The sequence below is a fragment of the Sebastes fasciatus genome, chromosome 1, assembly GCF_043250625.1.
Source record: "Sebastes fasciatus isolate fSebFas1 chromosome 1, fSebFas1.pri, whole genome shotgun sequence".
Lineage (NCBI taxonomy): Eukaryota > Metazoa > Chordata > Actinopteri > Perciformes > Sebastidae > Sebastes > Sebastes fasciatus.
In genome coordinates this window covers 37360490-37380895 of record NC_133795.1, presented here as the reverse complement: position 1 = coordinate 37380895, position 20406 = coordinate 37360490, and the positions used below count along the sequence as shown (strand labels likewise).

The 20406-nt window shown below is 41.5% G+C and overlaps 2 protein-coding genes across 2 annotated transcripts in view; one reads left to right on the top strand and one right to left on the bottom strand.

The window, feature by feature from the left end:
• The window catches only part of LOC141774637 (polymeric immunoglobulin receptor-like), a 42522-nt gene that overhangs the window by 3585 nt on the left and 18531 nt on the right, over positions 1–20406 (bottom strand). The gene's annotated exons all lie outside the window — the stretch shown is intronic.
• Positions 1316–18894, top strand: LOC141776574 (cullin-associated NEDD8-dissociated protein 1-like). The gene is made up of 21 exons (XM_074650272.1): positions 1316–1353; positions 2717–2774; positions 3160–3358; positions 4416–4521; positions 4623–4765; positions 4976–5286; positions 6112–6253; positions 8383–8501; positions 8634–8789; positions 9962–10183; positions 10409–10615; positions 11104–11291; positions 12172–12334; positions 13129–13269; positions 13502–13641; positions 14414–14589; positions 14890–14985; positions 16046–16215; positions 16290–16454; positions 16615–16722; positions 18419–18894. The coding sequence occupies exons 1-21, from the start codon at positions 1316–1318 to the stop codon at positions 18647–18649; spliced, it is 3279 nt and encodes a 1092-aa protein (XP_074506373.1). The 3' UTR covers positions 18650–18894.

The following is a 20406-nucleotide window of genomic DNA, read 5'->3' as shown; positions in this document are numbered from 1 at the left end:
TTTTATCTGTTCAAAACGTACCTTAAAGGGAGATTTGTCAAGTATTTAATACTTTTATCAACATGGGAGTGGGCAAATATGCTGCTTTTAGCAAATGTGTGTATATGTTTATTATTGGAAATCAATTAACAACACAAAACAATGATAAATATTGTCCAGAAACCCTCACAGGTACTGCATTTAGCATAAAACAATATGCTCAAATCATAACGTGGCAAACTGCAGCCCAACAGGCAACAACAGCTGTCAGTGTGTCAGTGTGCTGACTTGACTATGACTTGCACCTAAACTGCATGTGATTATCATAAAGTGGACATGTCTGTAAAGGGGAGACTCGTGGGTACCCATAGAACCCATTTTCATTCTCATATCTGGAGGTCAGAGGTCAAGGGACCCCTTTGAAAATGGCCATGACAGTTTTTTCTCAACAAAATTTAGCGTAAGTTTGGAGCGTTATTTAACTTCCATTAACACGGTTGGTACCGATGGATTCTTTATGTTTTCTAGTTTCATATGATACCAGTATCTCCACTCTAGCTTTAAAACTGAGCCGCTACAACCAAAAAATTGCAAGTTGCGTTAATGCGTTAAATAAATTAGCGGCGTTAAAACAAATTTGCGTTAACGCGTTATCATCACGTTAACTTTGACAGCCCTAGTTATTATATTACAATAACGCCGTAGAAAATTATCCTGTTGTTATATTTCGAGCTATGTCTGTCTAAGCCAGTCAGTGTTGGGTAACTATAACTAACCAAATTAGTAGGGCTGGGTCATGATTTTAGATTTTTCGAATATGTATTTAAAAGTGTTCTTTAACCTTGTTGGTTTTAGTCTGTGAACCAGTGCTGCAGTAACACTGCTACTGTGACCGACCACACCACAGGATGTATGAAAACTGGTTAATTTCTTCGAACAGTTATCTATCAAATCTGTAATATCAGAAGTCAGACAGCAGTAATATTTTACCTGTAATCAGAGAGAGGAAGAGCAGAAGAAAGTTCCTCATTGTGTTGATCTTGGATGCTGAAATCATTTCTCCGTTCCTCTTTTCATCTGTTGGTGGCTATTCAGCGTCTGCACAGTCGAGTTTCCACAGATAACATTTCAGGTTGCCTAAAAGTTACCCGCCCCCTCTTCTTATCTTCTTCCTCCATCTTTCATATGTTGTCTCTGAGTTTTTACAGCATTAACCCTATCAGTCGCAACGACAGCTAGACGAGAGCGTAGGAGAAAAGATATTTCCCTCACTGTTTTGAAGAAAAATGAATGTGATATCTGGAATGTATATTTAACAACTTAAACCCCTGAAAACATGAAGTTACAAAAACAATACAAACACAAACACCTGCAGTAGGTTGAGCCTGAACTCCTCAGAGCCGAGGCTGTTGGCTGTTGACGGCTAAGGCTAATAAATAATTAAAAATAAGGTTATTATTTTGCTTTGGAACAGCCTCATTCAACGTCTCAAAGGAGCCAAACTAGAGCAAATGTTAGGAACTTTGCATTTTCCTGAATTTATGTTATATTTTCTGTGTCTTGTTTTTCTTTTTTGGGGGTTTGCGTTCGAAACTAACGTGCTATGTAGTCTCTAAAATAGTATGTGACATATTTTATTATGTCCGAAACCTCAGTATGAACCCAATAGTACGTGAATTACATACTATTTCTGGTGAAATATTACAGAATGCAACGCTGGACACTACATCACACATTTTTTATCTGTTCAAAATGTACCTTAAAGGGAAATTTGTCAAGTATTTAATACTCTTATCAACATGGGAGTGGACAAAAATGCTGCTTTTTGCAATCGGTGTATATAGTTATTACTGTAAATCAATTAACAACACAAAACAATGAGAGATATTGTCCAGAAACCCTCACAGGTACTGCATTTAGCATAAGAAATATGCTCAAATAATAACATGGAAACTGCAGCCCAACAGACAACAACAGCTGTCAGGGTGTCAGTGTGCTGACTTGACTATGACTTGCCCTAAACTGCATGTGATTATCATAAAGTGGGCATGTCTGTAAAGGGGAGACTCGTGGGTACCCATAGAACCCATTTTCATTCACATATCTGGAGGTCAGAGGTCAAGGGACCCCTTTTTGTCACCAAAATTTAGTGTAAGTTTGGAGTGTTATTTAGCCTCCTTCTTGACAAGCTAGTATTCAGGTCATTGAGTCAGTTAGTGGAATATATATTATTACATTATACCACCCATGTCATACTAGCTTGTCATGAAGGAGGTTAAATAACGCTCCAAACTTGCTTTTTTATTCTAAATGCAGTACCTGTGAGGGTTTCTGGACAATATCTGTCATTGTTTTGTGTTGTTAATTGATTTACAATAATAAATATATACATACATTTGCATAAAGCAGCATATTTGTCCACTCCCATGTTGACAAGAGCATTAAATACTTGACAAATTTCCCTTTAAGGTACATTTTGAACAGATAAAAAATGTGCAATTAAATATTTTAATCGATTGACAGCCCTAGTGATAATTAGGTTTAGGTAACATAGTGATTTACTGATAATTAGGTAATGTTAGCATGCTAACATGCCACACTACAATGGTGAACACACCAAATACAGCCTCACAGAGCTGCTAGCACAGACTGGAATATAATCTTTTATATTTATATGCTATATTCTTTTTATTTTTTTTAATTTATTGATATTTTATTGATATTTTTGATTCTCCAGGCTGAGTGGTGCTCTGGTCAGTTTCCACAGCTCTCTGCTCTCCAGTCTGCTGCCTCAGGTGAGAAACTGAGACTCCAAATAACAAAGACAAATGTGAATGTGGTACATTTCATTCTCTTCTCGTTGTAGGAGTACACAGAGTAGTAGTAGCAGCAGTAGTTGTAGTATATGTAATATTGCCTTTTTGCATACAAAGTGTACGATTTTTATATTTAAATTTTCAGTCATTGTGACATATTGTGCTATATTTTATTTTACTGGATCTTATTTATATTTTATCTGTCTTAGTCTTCTGTCCATCTGTGCATTCGTTCATTCATTCATTCATTCATTCATTCATTCATTCATTCATTCATTCATTCACTCATTCATTCATTCATTCATTCATTCATTCATTAATTCGGTCATTCATTCGTTCACTCTTCCCCCTGATGCCCCGTCAGTTAACCAGCCCCAGGATGGCGGTCAGGAAGCGCTCCATCTTGGCTCTCGGTCACCTGGTGCCCTGCTGTAGCCCCGCCCTCTTCTCCCAGCTGATTGAACACCTGTTGACGGAGTTGGCCAAGGCCCCGCCCACTTCCATGACGAGGACGTACATCCAGTGCCTAGCAACCATCAGCCGTCAGGGCGGCCATCGAGTCGGTGAGATCTGTAGCTGCGTTCATGTGACCAGTTTAACGTCATAACTCTGGTCAGTTATCATGTTGATTTTTATTTTATTTATTATTATTAAAGCACTTCCTCGTCTTGCACCAGCAGTATTTGTCTGAACTGCTTCTAAACCAGGACGGCCACTCAGGTCCTCAAGTCTTTGAGTTCAGGACAAAAACTTCTGGAGGTGTTTAGTTTAGTTTAGTCTGAGTCTTTGGACCGGCTGATGGATGGTTAGGTGACTAAATCACCTGGTTCCTTACGACATCAGGCTTTAATCACTGGCCTTTAAAACAAAATAAAACACTAAACACAGAAGCTCAACAGATTTCCAAGTGAAATATTGGGTTTATATTTTAGATTGAAAAACCAAGAAACAAGATAACTTTTTTGTCTCTAAACGTTAACTTAAAACCAGGCATCAACCTCCGGGTCTGAGAAGTGAAGCCAATGCTGAAGTGCCTTAAACCTGCATTCTGTCTAACAGCCAGCAGGAGGCGACTCCTCTGGTTGTATAGAAGTCTATGAGAAAATGAGCCTACTTCTCTCTTGATTTATTACCTCAGTAAACATTGTAAACATGAGTTTATGGTCTCAATCACTAGTTTCAAGTCTTCTTCAATACAGCATGATGTTCATTTAGTAAATTTAGAGTCAAATAGACCATAAAGCAGGGGATGCTTTAGGGCGGGGCTACATTGTGATTGACAGGTCGCTACCACGGCGTTGTCCGGTCTGGGAGTTGTCCGTGTTTTCGTTTTAGAACTTTAACCCTTTCACAGTGTGTTTTCATTCATCGGAGTTAATTATAACATTTTTGTCTTATTCAGCGTTCGGTTGTACTTAGCTCCACCCTCTGATGTCACTTCTGGTTGAAAAAACCAAGATGGCGACGGCCAAAAACCTGACTTTTTAATTGACGTTTTAATTATTTAGATAAAAAATCATAAACTGTACGTTCATTTTGTTTGTCTTTTATGTCTGTGTGTGTGTGTGTGTGTGTGTGTGTGCGCGTGTGTGTGTGTGCGTGTGTGTGTGTGTTATGTAGGTGAGCATTTGGAGAAGCTGATCCCGATGGTGGTGAAGTTCACCGCTGTGGAGGACGACGAGCTGAGAGAGTTTTGTTTCCAGGCCTTTGAAGCCTTCATACGCAGGTACACACACACACACACGCACACACGCACACACACACACACACACACACACACACACACACACACTCTCTATTATTCATGTCGTGTCCGTTGATTGACAGGTGTCCAAAGGAGATGTCCCCTCATATTGCCACAGTAACACAGCTTTGTCTGAAGTTCATGACCTTTGACCCTAACTACAACTATGATAACGAGCAAGAGGAGGAAGAGGACAGCATGGACATAGAGGACGGGCTGGATGAAGGTTATTTGTTTACTGTTTTCATCTCCTAATTAAATTACAAGTTCATACTTTATTTTGGGTTTATACCAGAACATGTTTACTTTACTCTCGTCTGTAAAGTAACTAAAGATGTAGTGGAGTAGAAGTATAAAGTGGTATCAAATGGAAATACTCAAGTACCTCAAATATGTACTTATACTTAGAGATAACTGTCTGGTCTCTTGACTCCAGAATCAGACGACGAGTACAGCGACGATGACGACATGAGCTGGAAGGTGCGGCGCTCCTCCATCAAGTGTCTGGAGGCGTTGCTCACCACGAGGCGGGACCTCATCCTTTCCTTCTACGCCTCCATCTGCCCCGCCCTGCTGGCCCACTTCAAGGAGCGGGAGGAGAACGTCAGGGCCGACGTCTTCGCCGCCTTCTCAACACTGCTGAGACAAACGCGAGCTGGACCGAGTCACCACGGCCTCATCACGGCCGCGTCCGACTCAGCGGGGAGCGGGGAGGAGGAGCCAGCCGTCGCCATGCTGAAGGAACAGGTACTGAAACATTTTACTACCAGTACACATAGAAACAGGTACAGAAAGTACTTGAACTTTCTGGGTGGAGTTGGACCGTCGCTGATGGTCAAACACACACAGCGCCACTGCTTCAACTGTACCGCATCATTCATAAAAGAAGTATACTCTAGTATCAATTTAGGACCATCTTAGGACAAGGGGAGAACATTTCTCTTTGTTGATAACATTAAAAGTAAAGTAAAGATGTAAATATATATATACATATACGTATCAACAAACAATAAAACCAAAACAACAACAATGTGACATTATTAGTTGCACATAAACTGTAGCTCCTTCAGAAAAACATTCAAGGGCTTCCCTTGGTACCTCTACGAGTTTTCACTATTCAGTTACTGAACTACGTGTGGATGCGATGTTAAATTTGGAAGTTAAAGGCAGAGTCGGTAATGTTGAGAAACCAGCAAAATGATCCAACCTAAAAACAGCCCAGTGTTGCAAACTGTTCTCCAGTGAAAGTTTGGGCTGAATGAAATGATTGGATGGTTTATTACAGAGTATTTGATTTATTGATTGCTGTCGGAGTGTAATGAGAATTTCAACAAATATAACACATAAACAAAAGGATTGGGAGGTACGTTTTGCAGCTTGTGTTCTGGTTACCAGCTGAGGTTCTCTCAAACAGATCAGTGAATAATAAGTAAAACAGAAACTCAAATAGCAAATGCATGATCTGTGTGTGTGTGTGTGTGTGTGTGTGTGTGTGTGTGTGTGTGTGTGTGTGTGTGTGTGTGTGTGTGTGTGTGTGTGTGTGTGTGTGTGTGTGTGTGTGTGTGTGTGCAGGTGCCCCTGATAGTGAAGACTCTCCACCGACAGCTGAAGGAGAAGAGCATTAAATCTCGACAGGGCTGCTTCCTTCTGCTCACTGAACTGGCTCACACTGTACCTGGAGCTCTGGAGCCGCACATACCTGCACTGATACCTGGTAACACACGCACGCACGCACGCACACACACACACACACACCCACGCACACAAATTGCCTTTTTCTTTCTTTTTATTTCTCGTTCAGCCCTCCTAACATCTATACGTCTTTATTACACGGCTCTGTTGAATAATTGATTCTGATTGGTCAATCACGGCGTTTTACGGTCTGATATTTTTTTTATAGCAGACTGTTGCTATGTATAACAGATCGTTGCTATGTATAACAGACCGTTGCTACGTATAACAGACCGTTGCTATGTATAACAGACCGTTGCTAAGTATAACAGACCGTTGCTACGTATAACAGACCGTTGCTATGTATAACAGACCGTTGCTATGTATAACAGACCGTTGCTATGTATAACAGACCGTTGCTACATAAAACAGACCATTGCTACTTATAACAGACTATGTATAGCAGACCGTTGCTACGTATAGCAGACCGTTGCTATGTATAGCAGACTGTTGCTACGTATAGCAGTTCTGATGTCGGACTCTGGAGGATCGTTTTTGTGTCAAATTATTGATTTCTTCGGTAAGTAGCCGTGTAATAAGCGGGACAGCTAGCGGGTCATTGCATCGGCCTGTCGGGGATTCTTTCACATCAATGACCGGCTCGCTGTACATTATCTATTATTAATTGTTAGTTAGCAAGATATCTCAGAACTACTTGAAGTATTTCAGTTAAACTTTGTGGAAAGTTGCATGACCTGTTTGGTCCAATATAACAGACCGTTGCTACGTATAACAGACCGTTGCTATGTATAACAGACCGTTGCTAAGTATAACAGACCGTTGCTACGTATAACAGACTATGTATAACAGACCGTTGCTACGTAAAACAGACCATTGCTACTTATAACAGACTATGTATAGCAGACCGTTGCTACGTATAACAGACCGTTGCTATGTATAACAGACCGTTGCTACGTAAAACAGACCATTGCTACTTATAACAGACCATGTATAGCAGACCGTTGCTATGTATAACGGACCGTTGCTATGTAAAGCAGACCGTTGCTATGTATAACAGACCGTTGCTATGTATAAGGGACCGTTGCTATGTATAACAGATCGTTGCTATGTATAACAGACCGTTGTTATGTATAACAGACTGTTGCACGGCTCTGTTGAATACTCGATTCTGATTGGTCAATCACAGCGTTCTACGGTCTGTTATTTCTTTATAGCAGAATGTTGCTACGGACGCTCTGATCACAGACTCTGGAGGACCACGTCCGATCATATCAATGCACAGAAAGAAGTCCGGTAAATTTAACTGCGGCACAAAATAGACGTTAGGTTTCCGTTCCTCCATCAGAAAACACCATGGAGTATTTTTCTGATATGAATTTTTATATATTTGGAGAGCACGGAACTTTAGATTCATGGTTAACGGCAGAAGAGTCCCCAGTGAAGAAAAGAAAGAGAGAACAAGAAAACAGAGCAGAAAAAGCGAGACGGGTTAAAAAACACAAAGAGCAGGACGACAAAGGAATCGACAGACATGAAGTTAACACTAAACGGAATACGGTACGGGCGCGTTTAAATCGAAAAGAAAATGTAATTTACTGGACAGAAAACCTCAATCAGATGCCGCGGCCATTTTATGCATCGACAAGAAGGACACATCCAGATGAATGAGGACAGAAACATCAACATTAATATTCCAAGAGACGTCCCACTCACCTCGTCTCACTTCACCATCAATGGAAATGTTCAGTTTAATGTGAATTACAGCTAACGAGTCAGCAAATCTTAAACTACATTTACGTTGCTACGGACTCGGTTCCAACCGTGTCAAACGGACTAATTTTACTAGCGGAAGAATTCAAAACATTTTTATATCAATTAAAATAATGTTTTAAATTAATATTTTGTGTCAAATTATTGATTAATTTAGTACGTAGCCGTGTAATAAGTGTAATAATGTACAGTGAGCCGGTCGTTATTGCGAAATGAATCTTTCGCTTCACGTCGGGATCGACGCGATAACGACCGGCTCGTTGTACGTTATCTCTTACTTACGTTCAGCTGCTTCCCTGCATCCCCTTGCTCTCTCCTCTTCTTTTTTCCCTTCCTTCCTCCTTCCTTCCTTCCTTCCTTCCTTCCTCCTTCCTCCTCCAGGCATCATCTTCTCCCTGACAGACAGGTCCACCTCCTCCACCATGAGGATCGATGCTCTCTCCTTCTTCCACGTCCTCCTCCTCTCCCACCCTCCTCAGGCCTTTCAGACACACATGCAGGTCCTCTAAACCTCTTTAAAGCTCTGCTTCATGATAATGTGCATATTGTTTAAAATGACTATTTGCTGATATGAATAAGTTTGAGGCTCAGTCTGAAGATGAACAAATGAAGCCTTGTCTTCGTGGCTGCAGGTGCTGCTGCCTCCGGTGGTGGCGTGTATAGAAGACTCTTTCTATAAGATCACGTCGGAGGCTCTGCTGGTCGCCCAGCAGCTTGTCAGAGTGATGAGGCCGCAGGGACAGACCGCCACCGCCGCAGGATTCGACCCCAAACCGTTTGTCAGAGAGGTGAGAAGGGTCGGGGGGGTTCACCGGCTGTTTGGTGCTTTGGCTCTATAATATCACCGTAGAGATGTAATATCCTGTTGTCATTATTAACACCCAGAACACCGGTAAATGTTAGTACAGTCTGTTAGTTTGTCTGTACAGATTCAACCTGAAGCTCTGACAGATCAGTTGTAGTTTGATGTGCAGTTTAAGGGTCATGATGACTGTGGAATGCCAGGAATATTCAAAGTGGAAACTTTCCATGGGAATTAACGGGAATGAAATGAGAATATAAAGGTTATCTGTTTAGAGTTTATTTACCATGCAGATAGAAACTAACCTTTTACAAAATACATTAATTTGTCAAATAAAAGCAAATGTGCTATGTGGTGAGTTAACTAATGGAATGAGGACAATGTGGGCTGTGTGCAAACTTAGGGTTTAAAGTAGGGATGCACCGATAGCGGATCAGATATCGGGCCGATAATGACTCAAACAGCTGGATCGGGTATCAGTGACATTGGATCCGATCTATTCTAGTCAGTTCTATGTTTATATACTATATACATTTAATTCCTGTTTATGTTTTGACCAATTTGTTGCTGCATTAAAAAGGGTTACAGTTGAATTATAATTCCTGTTAATTTAGAAGATTTTTTACCAAGTTGCTAGTGTACAATTTATTATTTCAATAATAAATAAAAATTGTTTAAATAATGTAAAAAATGAAATAAAAGTTTGTATTTATTTGTTATATTTTTTGACAAAGTTAAGAAAACAATAGTCAAGCGTGATGTTTCCTTACACATAAAAGAACAGTGACGTCCACACAGTGAGGCATGCAGCTAATTAAACACTGGTATCGCTGCTATCACTGGTAGCCCAGGTTTCGCTATCGGTATCAGGACTTGAAAAGTTGGATCTTTGCATCTCTAGGTTAAAGTGAACAACTAATTTATAAAATAAATGTTTTCCAATAAAGAAATAGATTCCCCCCAAGTAAGTTCACTATTACAAGGTATGATTTTTATATTGAAATTGTGCATTCGTAGCATAAAGGTTCTGTCGTGCAGAAATGTCAATTAAAACATGTTTACAAGATCAGTGTCTGTCCAGCTTTAGAGATGGTCAACAACCATCTGTTGGAAGTGTTTCATCTACATCGAAAAATCACCACATGTTGTTTCTCCAAGGTGTTTTGTGTAACTCTGAAGAGGCTGAAAGCAACAGACATCGACCAGGAAGTGAAAGAGAGGGCTATTTCCTGTATGGGTCACATGGTGTGTCACCTTGGCGACCACCTGGGGGCGGAGCTGCAGGGCGTTTTGGAGATCTTCCTGGAGAGGTTGAAGAATGAGATCACAAGGTTGACAGCAGTCAGGAGCATCACCCTTATCTCTGCATCTCCACTAAAGGTTCAGTGTGAAACACAACATTTTACTGCACAATCAATACTTTTACTTTAACTACTTTAACTACAGTTAGCTGATTACATACTTTTACTTCATTAAGTATTCAGTTCAGTTGAGTATTTCCACAGTGTGGTGTTAGTACTTTTACTGCAGTACAGGATGTGAATGCTTCTTCCACCTCTGGAAAGCAGTGACTGATAAATAACTTTCCGTCTCCGTCTCGTCCAGATCAACCTGTCGTCCATCCTGCCAGAGACTCTGTCTGTGTTGGGGTCTTTCTTGCGGAAGAACCAGCGTGCTCTGAAGCTCGGCACGCTGGCGTGTCTGACCTCGTTGGTCACGCATCACTCTGCCAGCATCAAACCTGCAGCGCTGGAGCCTGTTCTGAGCGAGCTGCCTGCTCTGGTGGACGAGAGCGACATGCACGTATCACAGGTACTGGACTTAACACCAGCACTCATTAATCAGGCTCCTTCCACCGTGCTCACTGTGACATTTAGAGAATACATGATGGCAAACATTGATGAAGAGTCTGGTGACCTGGTCAAGGGTAGATATTATTTAAAGGAGTAATCAAGAGACATGGATATACACTACCTCACCTATTACAGACTAGAAGGCACTCAGACACTACATATTCGCCACGGTTTCTGCTTTTGATGAATTTTAGGAAGACTTTTGTAACACCTTGACCAGGGACAACAGATGAAAAATAGCATTCTGGCATTTTTTATATGTGTATTTATACATTTTCTTTATCCCTCAAATAAACTAAACTAAAATAGACAAAAAAAATATTTAAAAAATAAAACCTCCTTGGCTGAGGTAAGTATTATCTTCCAGTCCTGTTGACCAGTGCTGTGTATATAGATATTGTTATATAATACATGTAGTATTTTAACATGTTGCGTGTCTCTGTGTAGGTATCCGTGACCTTGTTGACCTGCATGGCCAAAGCCTGCCCCTCGTCTCTGGCTAAGATCAGCTCCTCCGTGCTGCCGGGAGTCTTCAGACTCGTCCACTCTCCTCTGCTGCAGGGTGGAGCGCTGGCAGCCATACTGGACTTCCTACAGGCACTGGTGCTGTCCAAAACCAGTAACCTGGGCTACAGGTACCATGGGGCCAGTTGCATTAAAGTAGACCTAGCTTTGTCTTGACTTTAGGTCAGACTTGCAATAGCCACTTCAATTTGTCTGTTGCATAAAACTTCCCTACGAGTGACTAATGTAAGACTGACTTAGATAGCCTGCCGTGCAATGCATTATGGGTGAAATAAGACAGAAGATGAAAAAAAAACAGCACAAATCCAACAGTTGTTAGAGCTGTTACAGATGTTCAAAAACAATTCAAGAACATGGTACTAAAATTCAAAAAAGTAATGGAAGCACAGTTAACATAGTTAGCTAAACATTAGCTAAAAGTAATGTGTAAAACAGTTGACATAGTTAGCTAAAGTGATAATGAAAACTTTCCAAAACCCACAATGTTGAAATTATTTCAGGTGATTAGAAGCCCATTAAAACACAATAGAGGACTAAAACAGCATGTTAAGAGCCTGTAAAAGCATAAACGTGTTGTTAGAATCAAGGCTCCAGGGTGTGGAGTAAAGATACTGATATCCAACTGATTACAAACGGACCCTTAAAGGTCAATTCTACAGATTTATTTTATACATAAAGATCAGTTATAATATGTCTTCTGTAGCTCAGGAGGAGCTTTGTCAAATCTTAGAAAAATAATTCAGATTATGCCATCAGAGGTTACGATTATGCCGTCTGCGTTACGAACTGGGGGCGTGGAGCCTGAAAGACATAATCTCTATAAACAGATTCACAAGTAGAATCTGTAGCAGCAACGGGACAAGATTTTGGTACCGGAAGAGTTCTAGTTTCCATTTGTAGTCCGAGTAGTAGCCAATTGACCAATCAAGTTTGAGCAGGTTTTGATTGAATCCTCTCCTCCTCCTCCTCCTCCTCTCCTCCTCCTCTCAGTCAGTTGCTGAAGTCTCTCACAGCTCCGTTCCACAGCTCCAAGACTTCAGACACCACCATCATCCACAGACAGTCGTACCAGTCTGTAGCTCGCTGTGTGGCTGCTCTGTCCTCCTCCTGCCCCACAGAGACACCAGCCACTGTAGCCGGACTCCTGCAGGAGGTGAGTGGGAGTCTGTACACTGGTAAAATACACGGTCCAAAGTAGACTGAAGTTTTTGCCAGTACTACTAACCCAACCTCCATCGCTTCATGTTGTTCTCATTCCAACCTCCAACTTCATGCATCATGTAGAGCTAATTATTTATTTAAATGGTGGAAGTGTCACAGAATAATTTGTGAATGTTGACAAAACTTTCAAAATCATAACAATTTGTTTTTGTATTAAATTAGAAGAAAATTACAACTAAATTCATTTACGAGCACAGTGTGTGTTTAGGAAGTAAAGATGTGCACACTGTTACGCCAGCAGAGCTACAGAAATCTGTCATTTTACTTAGGAGATTTTTGCAAGATATTCATGCTTGTCAAAAACCCACAACACTCGATATCAGTCAACTTCTGCTGCGGCTGCAGCAGAAGTTGACGTTTGCCAGCAACCAAACAGTTTCGGAAAAGCAGCAAGCCCAGATTTAAAGCCTGCAGGTCTGTGCAGGACACAAACACACTGACACGGGAACAATTTAGAAGCAATTTATTAGAAAACTAGAATAGCACTCGGAGATGTTTTCATGATGTGTGTTCTTGTTGAAATGTGATGGTGAGTGACGGGTTGTATCAGTAGATCAATGGACCCCTCTCCTCTCCCATCTCCTCTCCTCTCCTCTCCTCTCTCCTCTCCTCTCCTCTCCTCTACTCCTCTCTCCTCTCCTCTCCTCTCCTCTCCTCTCCTCTCCTCTCCTCTCCTCTCCTCTACTCCTCTCTCCTCCTCTCTCTTCTCCTCTCCTCTCCTCTCAGGTGAAGAATCCTGGTTCTCCAGAGTCTACTAGAGTCCTGGCTCTGTTGTGTCTGGGGGAGGTGGGGAGGAGTGGCAGCCTGGGAGGAAGTAAGGAGGTGCAGGGAGTCCTCCTGGAGGCCATCTCCTCCACCAATGAGGAGGTAAGACCAACATGGCTCCCAGGTTACAAATAACCATTATTTGCATTATTGATTAATGTATTAATTATGTAGAAAAGTAAAAAAAGAAAGGTTGAAAATGTTCTCTTGTGAGCTTCGAATATATTTGCTGAAAGTGAGAAAAAAACGTCCTTCTCTCTTCCACAATGAACTCTTCCTGGATGAATGAACATATTTATTTTTAATATTAATAGTATCTAGTTTGTGGTTTCAGGTGAAGACGGCGGCGTCCTGCGCTCTAGGCAGCATGGCGGTCGGCAGCCTGAAGGACTACCTGCCCTTCCTGCTGAAGGAGATCTCCTCCCAGCCGCGGAGACAATACCTGCTGCTGCACTCCCTCAAAGAGGTCATCAGGTGTCTGCTTTTATTCCACTCTTCCTCTTTCAATGCATCTTTTCTCTTTCTCTCCTCATATTTTCTGAATCCATTATTTTACAAAGTTGCACCAGAGAACGTCACTCTATGGTGCCCTCAAGTGGCAGTTAAAGACAAAACGTAAAGCCTCTGAACAGCCACACGGGTGTTATTCTGACTGATCAGAGCTCTGCTCAGGTTGAAGCTTTGATGGGAATTTATTAATTCACAAATCTTCATCTACCAATAAGAATGACACAGGTGTGATTTGTCCCCCCCGCCCTAACAAGGCTAACAGGAGACTCTGGAAGAGGTCAATCAGTTAGTCTAACAGGCCCACAGAGTCCTGAGCAGAGGTCTAATCAGACAGATTAACTGAGAACACCTGGTGGGTGATCAGAGGCTTTAATAGAAGATCATAGAATATATATAATAAAATAATTATAGAATCATGCAGAAATCAAATCATGTAGCCTTCATGTCTACATGTCCTGTGTAGTGTGGACCTGACATTAGTGTACAGAAGTAAGATAAGAGGATTTTTTTTTTTTTTTTGGTTTTGGTTTTTTAAACCAACCAGAATATAATTTTGGCAAAATTAACTATTTTTAAGTGGGTATGTGTTTCTTCCTTCTGCAGCTCCACTTTATTATCTAAGATGGTAAAACCTGTATTTTGTGCAACTTGAACCAGATTCCCTGTAAAGTTTGGTAAAAGCCTTCTTCCTCCTCCTCCTCCTCCTCTTCTTCTTCTCTCCCTGTGTCTCTGCCAGTGCCTGTCCAGCCTCCAGTCTCTCGCCCCATGTGGAGTCCATCTGGACTCTGCTGTTTCAGAACTGTGAGTGTCAGGAGGAGGGAACCAGGAACCTGGTGGCTGAATGTCTGGGGAAACTGACCCTGGTCAACGCCGCCCAGCTGTTACCACGACTGAAACAGCAGCTCAGAGCTGGTACCAAGTTTCTTTCATTGATTCACTCACAAGATGTTTCTGATGATGGAGATTAAGTCTGTCTGTCCATCCAACACCTAAATATATCTAGAAACCAGAAACCAGTAAAAGTACTAATACCACACTGTGAAAATACTGTTAAAGTACAAGTGTTTTGGTGTTATAGGTGTTTTCTTCCAGCCTTGTGTTTTGTAGTTGTCTCTCTACTGAGTTATTGTGATTATGTTAATGTTCCATTGTTCTGTTAAAGGTTAATTTAGGGGTTAATAATTAAAATAGATGTCATCCTGCCCCCTACAGGTTCTCCTCTGGCTCGCAGCACGGTGGTGACAGCGATCAAGTTCACCATCGTTGACCAACCTGCCCCCATAGACTCACTGCTGAAAGACTGCATAGGTACAAAACACACACACACTCTTCTTTAGGTTTACTTTGAGGACAAACCTGAAAACGAATCCTCATTTTAAAGGATCGTCCCACATGTCTGTCTTAAAGTCACAGTGAAGTTGAAGTTAGAGCATGTTTAGCTTCAGTAATGTGACGTATTTGTGGCGGGATTTAGTCATGCGAGAGATTTAAATGAAATCTACAGATTTGATGAGGCTTAGAAGAGAGCGAGCTGACCTCCACCAACACCTCCCTCACCCACGTTGTGAGATCAGGAGGATAAATGGTCAAATTAATGAATTCAATGTTTGGAAATTAAATGTTTAATTTTAACTGTTAGGCTACTTTAAACCAGACTAAGAAGTGGACGTTGTCACCATGATGCCACCCATTGGTTTGTGGACTGCAGTTTTGAAGCCTTGAGTTTGGCATTTTGTCCATCTCCATCTTGGTTCTTGGCCGTCACCATCTTGGCTTCCTTAGGTTTTCTAGTTTCATATGATACCAGTATCTTTACTCTAGCTTTAAAACTGAGCCGCTACGACCTAAAAATCACAAGTTGCGTTAATGTGTTAAAGAAATTAGTGAAGTTAAAACCAAGTTGCATTAACGTGTTATTTTCTTGTTAACTTTGACAGCCCTAATAAACACATATATTTAAAACAATATCTGCAGTTTTACTTGGAAAATGAGAATCTTTCATATAAAACAGAAATTTATAAAACAAAATGTGTAAAATATACCTGTTTTTAAATGAGTTAGTGTACAGTATCTGTGTTTCACAGTATAAAGAATATAATAATAATATAATATAATATAGTGTGCAGTAAAGATTTGTATTAATGTAACGCACATATGCACACTGAAAGAGTTAATGCTGTACTCATTCCTCCTGTACATACTGGCTGTGAAGAGATCCTGTTGTACTGGAAGTGATGGGGGACAAAATCCACACGTTAAAAATCATTAATATGCGTTAACCAAATCAAGTGTGTATCTCCTAAAGTTAGTCTTTTTAGTACTAAACTCACCTTTTCAATGGACATATGAACATGTGGGTGTTTTTCAGGCGACTTCCTGAAGACCCTGCAGGACGAGGACATCAACGTGCGCCGCGTCTCTTTGGTGATGTTTAACTCTGCAGCTCACAACAAGCCCTCTCTGATCCGCGGTCTCCTAGCAACCGTGCTGCCTCACCTCTACAAGGAGACCCAGATCAGGAAGGACCTCATCAGAGAGGTGGGTTTGGCTGGTTTCATGTATGTTCATGTCTGACGTTCATGTGTTAATGACTGTGTGTGTGTGTAGAGCAGGTGGAGATGGGTCCGTTCAAACACACTGTGGATGACGGTCTAGATGTGCGTAAAGCGGCGTTCGAGTGTATGTACACTCTGCTGGACAGCTGCCTGGAGGGGCTGAACGTCCTGCAGTTCCTGGATCATGTGGAGGAAGGACTCAAAGATCACTATGATATCAGGGTGGGTTGAAAATACTGAAAATATCAACTTATGTTGCATTCACACCAAGAGCAAAGCAAATTTTCACCTCCTTTTACTCATGTGGGTTGGACCGCCGGTGTGTGTGTGTATGTGTGTGTGTGTATGTGTGTGTGTGTGTGTGTGTGTGTGTGTGTTGTAGATGCTGACTTTCCTGATGCTAGCCAGACTGGCCTCTCTGTGTCCTGCAGCTGTTCTCCAAAGACTGGACCGACTGATAGAGCCTCTTAAAGCTACGTGCACTACTAAGGTACCAGCACATCATCCATAGTATTCATATTATCATTCATATAAACACTAACGTACAGCACAGCTTTACATTACACGTCCACGGGCTTTTTAAATAGAGACTATTTCTTATCTTATAGATTTCTATTCACTTTTCTTTTAACTTCAAAATAAGTCGTTTATATATTACCAACTGTACTTTGTTAAAGGTTCTCTACACAGCTCGTCTTTCCATCAGATTACAACATGAATATATATGATAATATAACGTCCACAGAAACATCTTTATCTTTTACTCAGGAAGAAATGTGGGCTGTGAGTTTTGACCACATGTTGAATTTTTCAGTCATATCAAACACATCGATCAACAGGATGAAGCTTTAAAGCCCCCCCGCCCACTCCTCCTCCAGCGAGTGTTACTTCCTGTTTTTTGGTTAACGTTCTTTCTCAAACAGAGAATGGGGGTGTAGTTAATAGTCAGACGTAATTCATCACCATGGCAACCAGATTGCATCGTTTTTCAAACCAGTTTAGATGAATTTACTGTTTATCAGACCACAAATGAGACCAGAATTATCTCAACACACCGACTCTCTCTCACTCTCTCTCTTCTTCACCGTCTCCTCCTGGTGACCAGAGCACCAGAGAACGGATAGACGTGTTGCCGAGGTCCGCCGTTTGAAATGTAGTTTCGGGGACGTTTTGGAGGTTCACCGTCCACCAGCACCGACTGGTCTCTCCTCAGCTCCAGCACCGACATCGCACCGGGCTGCACTGAGATCCGTTTACTTCTCTAACGGGACTTTTCTCTGGTTTTCTGTTGAGCTGAAAGTTGTACTCCCCGTCGTTCGGACCTGTTAGAGGCCCACAAACCTCCGGTATCAGCTGCTTTCTGTTAATTTACCTTCAGCAGGAGGAGACGGTGAAGAACAGAGCGAGTGAGAGAGACAGTCAGTGTGTCGGGTTAATTCTGACGGTGGGATTTTGTGTAATTCAGTGTGTTGATTTCACCCGTTCACCGTACACACACAAATGCCACGGTAAAAATAAACACACTAAACTAAAAAATAAAATGAAAACCCTCAGTTAGTTGATGAAAGAAGTTGTGCTAGCTAACTACAGCTAACTAGCTTACTAACTAGAAAGAAAAAAATGACGGAGAGATAAACAGATTCATCAGTTTACTGCTGCTCAGATCACTCAAACGATCATGAGTGCTCCTGCAGCTTGGAGGATGACCTTTGGCCTGCAGCTTCTACTATAGTCAGACATCATATTCACATTTTACCAACAAGCTTCTTTTTTTTTTTACTTTGAGCACAAAATTATTTGTCAAAACAGAATTGGAAACAGTGTTGCTGATCAACTTAGTCAGGAAATGACTCAAAGAAATATAAAATATCAAAGAAATGACAAAATAAACTGGAGGGGGGCTTTAACTGTATCTTTGAAAAGAGCAGCGTTTTCCACTTGAACACCGATTTGTAACATTGGTACTGTTTTAAAGTTTTAAAACAGCCCCCATTTCAGTTTGTAAAGTAAATCATTTTTTAAAAAAGGTTGCTTAATTTGAGATAAAACATTGGAGTTAACACATTTATATTACATTTCCCCCAAAAAATCTATATATTTATTGTAAAAATAATGCATGAGGAGTACATTATTAATAAACACGTGATGACGATTCCCACGTCACTGAAATGAACGTGGACCTGCAGGTGAAGGCCGGTTCAGTGAAGCAGGAGTTCGAGAAGCAGGAGGAGCTGAGGCGCTCGGCCATGCGCGCCGTCGCAGCCCTGCTGGCCGTGCCCGAGGTGGAGAGGAGCCCCAGCATGGCCGACTTCGCCAACCAGATCAGAACCAACGCCGACATGGCGTCCATCTACCAGAGCGTCCAGGGAGGGGAGGGAGGGGGCTTAGGGCCCGCAGAGAGCATGGATGTGAGCTAGACGATGGATGATAGAGGAGGACATGTTTTGTTATGATGGTTTTATAGGTAAAAGCCTTTTTAAAGAAGCTGTTCAAATGTGTTCAACAATCACAGCTGTATTTTGAAAACTGGGTGTTTTAGTATGAATTCCCTCGATATATTTAATATACACTGTGGACTTAAACGGTTTCTTTTGACCCATTTTATGTTCTTCCCAGTCAGAACTGGGTTTAATGTAGTTCACATGAAATAAAGTGGGAGCAACACTGTGAGGTGTCTCAGTGCAGTTTGTGTCTGATATGTTGCCACTAGGTTTTAATCATCATGTAAAATCTGCTGGTTGGTCTTTCCATCAGATTACAACATGAACGTAACGTCAACACAAACATCTTCAATGTGGGCAGTGAGTTTCGACCACATTTTTCACACATTTTTTAGTGATATCAAAGTGACTCATCGATCAACAGGATGAAGCTTCACTTTGTAACGTTGATACTGGTTCAAAGTTTTAAAACGGCCCCCATTTCACTTCTTTATTCTCCATCACTAAAACTCAGAGGGATATGTTGTACTTTTTACTCTCCTACATGCATTTGACAGATATAGTTACTTTAAGATCTGAATACTTCTTCCACAAACAAACACACAAACACAGCCTATTATTTTAGAAGGAACCAGTTAAATGGGATATTACAGTTTTCGTACATGTCCATGTCCATGTCCATGAGGAAGAGGAGAAGAAGTCAGAACAAATGGAGCAGACTATAAAAAAGTAAAGATTCAGAAATGCTGCTTAACAGCGACACCTGTGGCCTTGAAATCAACGAAAGTCAGCGTCGAGCTCGCGCTAGCTCGATCTACATAGACATGAACGAGCATCGCTCAAAACAGTGAGGCGACAGACGTCAGCTAAAACCACAATATCACTCTATGTTTCAGCTGCTTGGCAGTAATGTTAGCTGACCAGACGAAGGTCTCTCCATGAATCACTGCTGATCCTAGTGTTGGCTTTTCCTGCTCAGCGCAGGCTTCAGCAGCGGGGCTCCTCAACGAGTTACGTTATCGCCTACCGGCACCCGGTCGGTAACGAGACGTTAACGTAACTCGTTGAGGAGCCCCGTCACTTCACAAGACACGGAAAACCTCTGTTGGTCTGGAGGAACTGCAGCAGTTATTTCTGCACAAACGTCCACTCTACATTCACTAGATATTCTCAGAGCTAAACTAACTCTTCTGCAGCGTGGAGTGAGCGCGCGTTCACGTCTAGAGGTGGAGCGAGACAGCGAGGACGCGCGCGCTGTCTGAGTGAAGGAGAGCAGGCGGCGGAGACGAGGCTCCGGCAACACGCAAGCGCGCATATGCGAACGCGCATGTGTGCTGACCCGGTACATTTATACCTTAAAAAGTTACAAACAGTCCCTTTAAAGGTCCCATATTGTGCTCATTTTCAGGTTCATACTTGTATTTTGTGTTTCCAATAGAACATGTTTACATGCTGTAATGTTAAAAAAAAAACTTAATTTTCCTCATACTTTCAGCCTGAATATGCCTGTATTTACCCTCTGTCTGAAACGCTCCGTTTTAGTTCATTTTGACAGAATTGCAACAGAATTGCTGCTGGGCAACAGCTTGGGTCCATGTTTACTTCCTGTCAGCTGATGACATTCACATACACTGCAACCAGGAATAAACTGGGACACATTTAGAATGTTTACGTTTAAATCTGTGTCAAGGGTCTAAATATTGTATATTTGTGACATCACAATGGACAGAAAT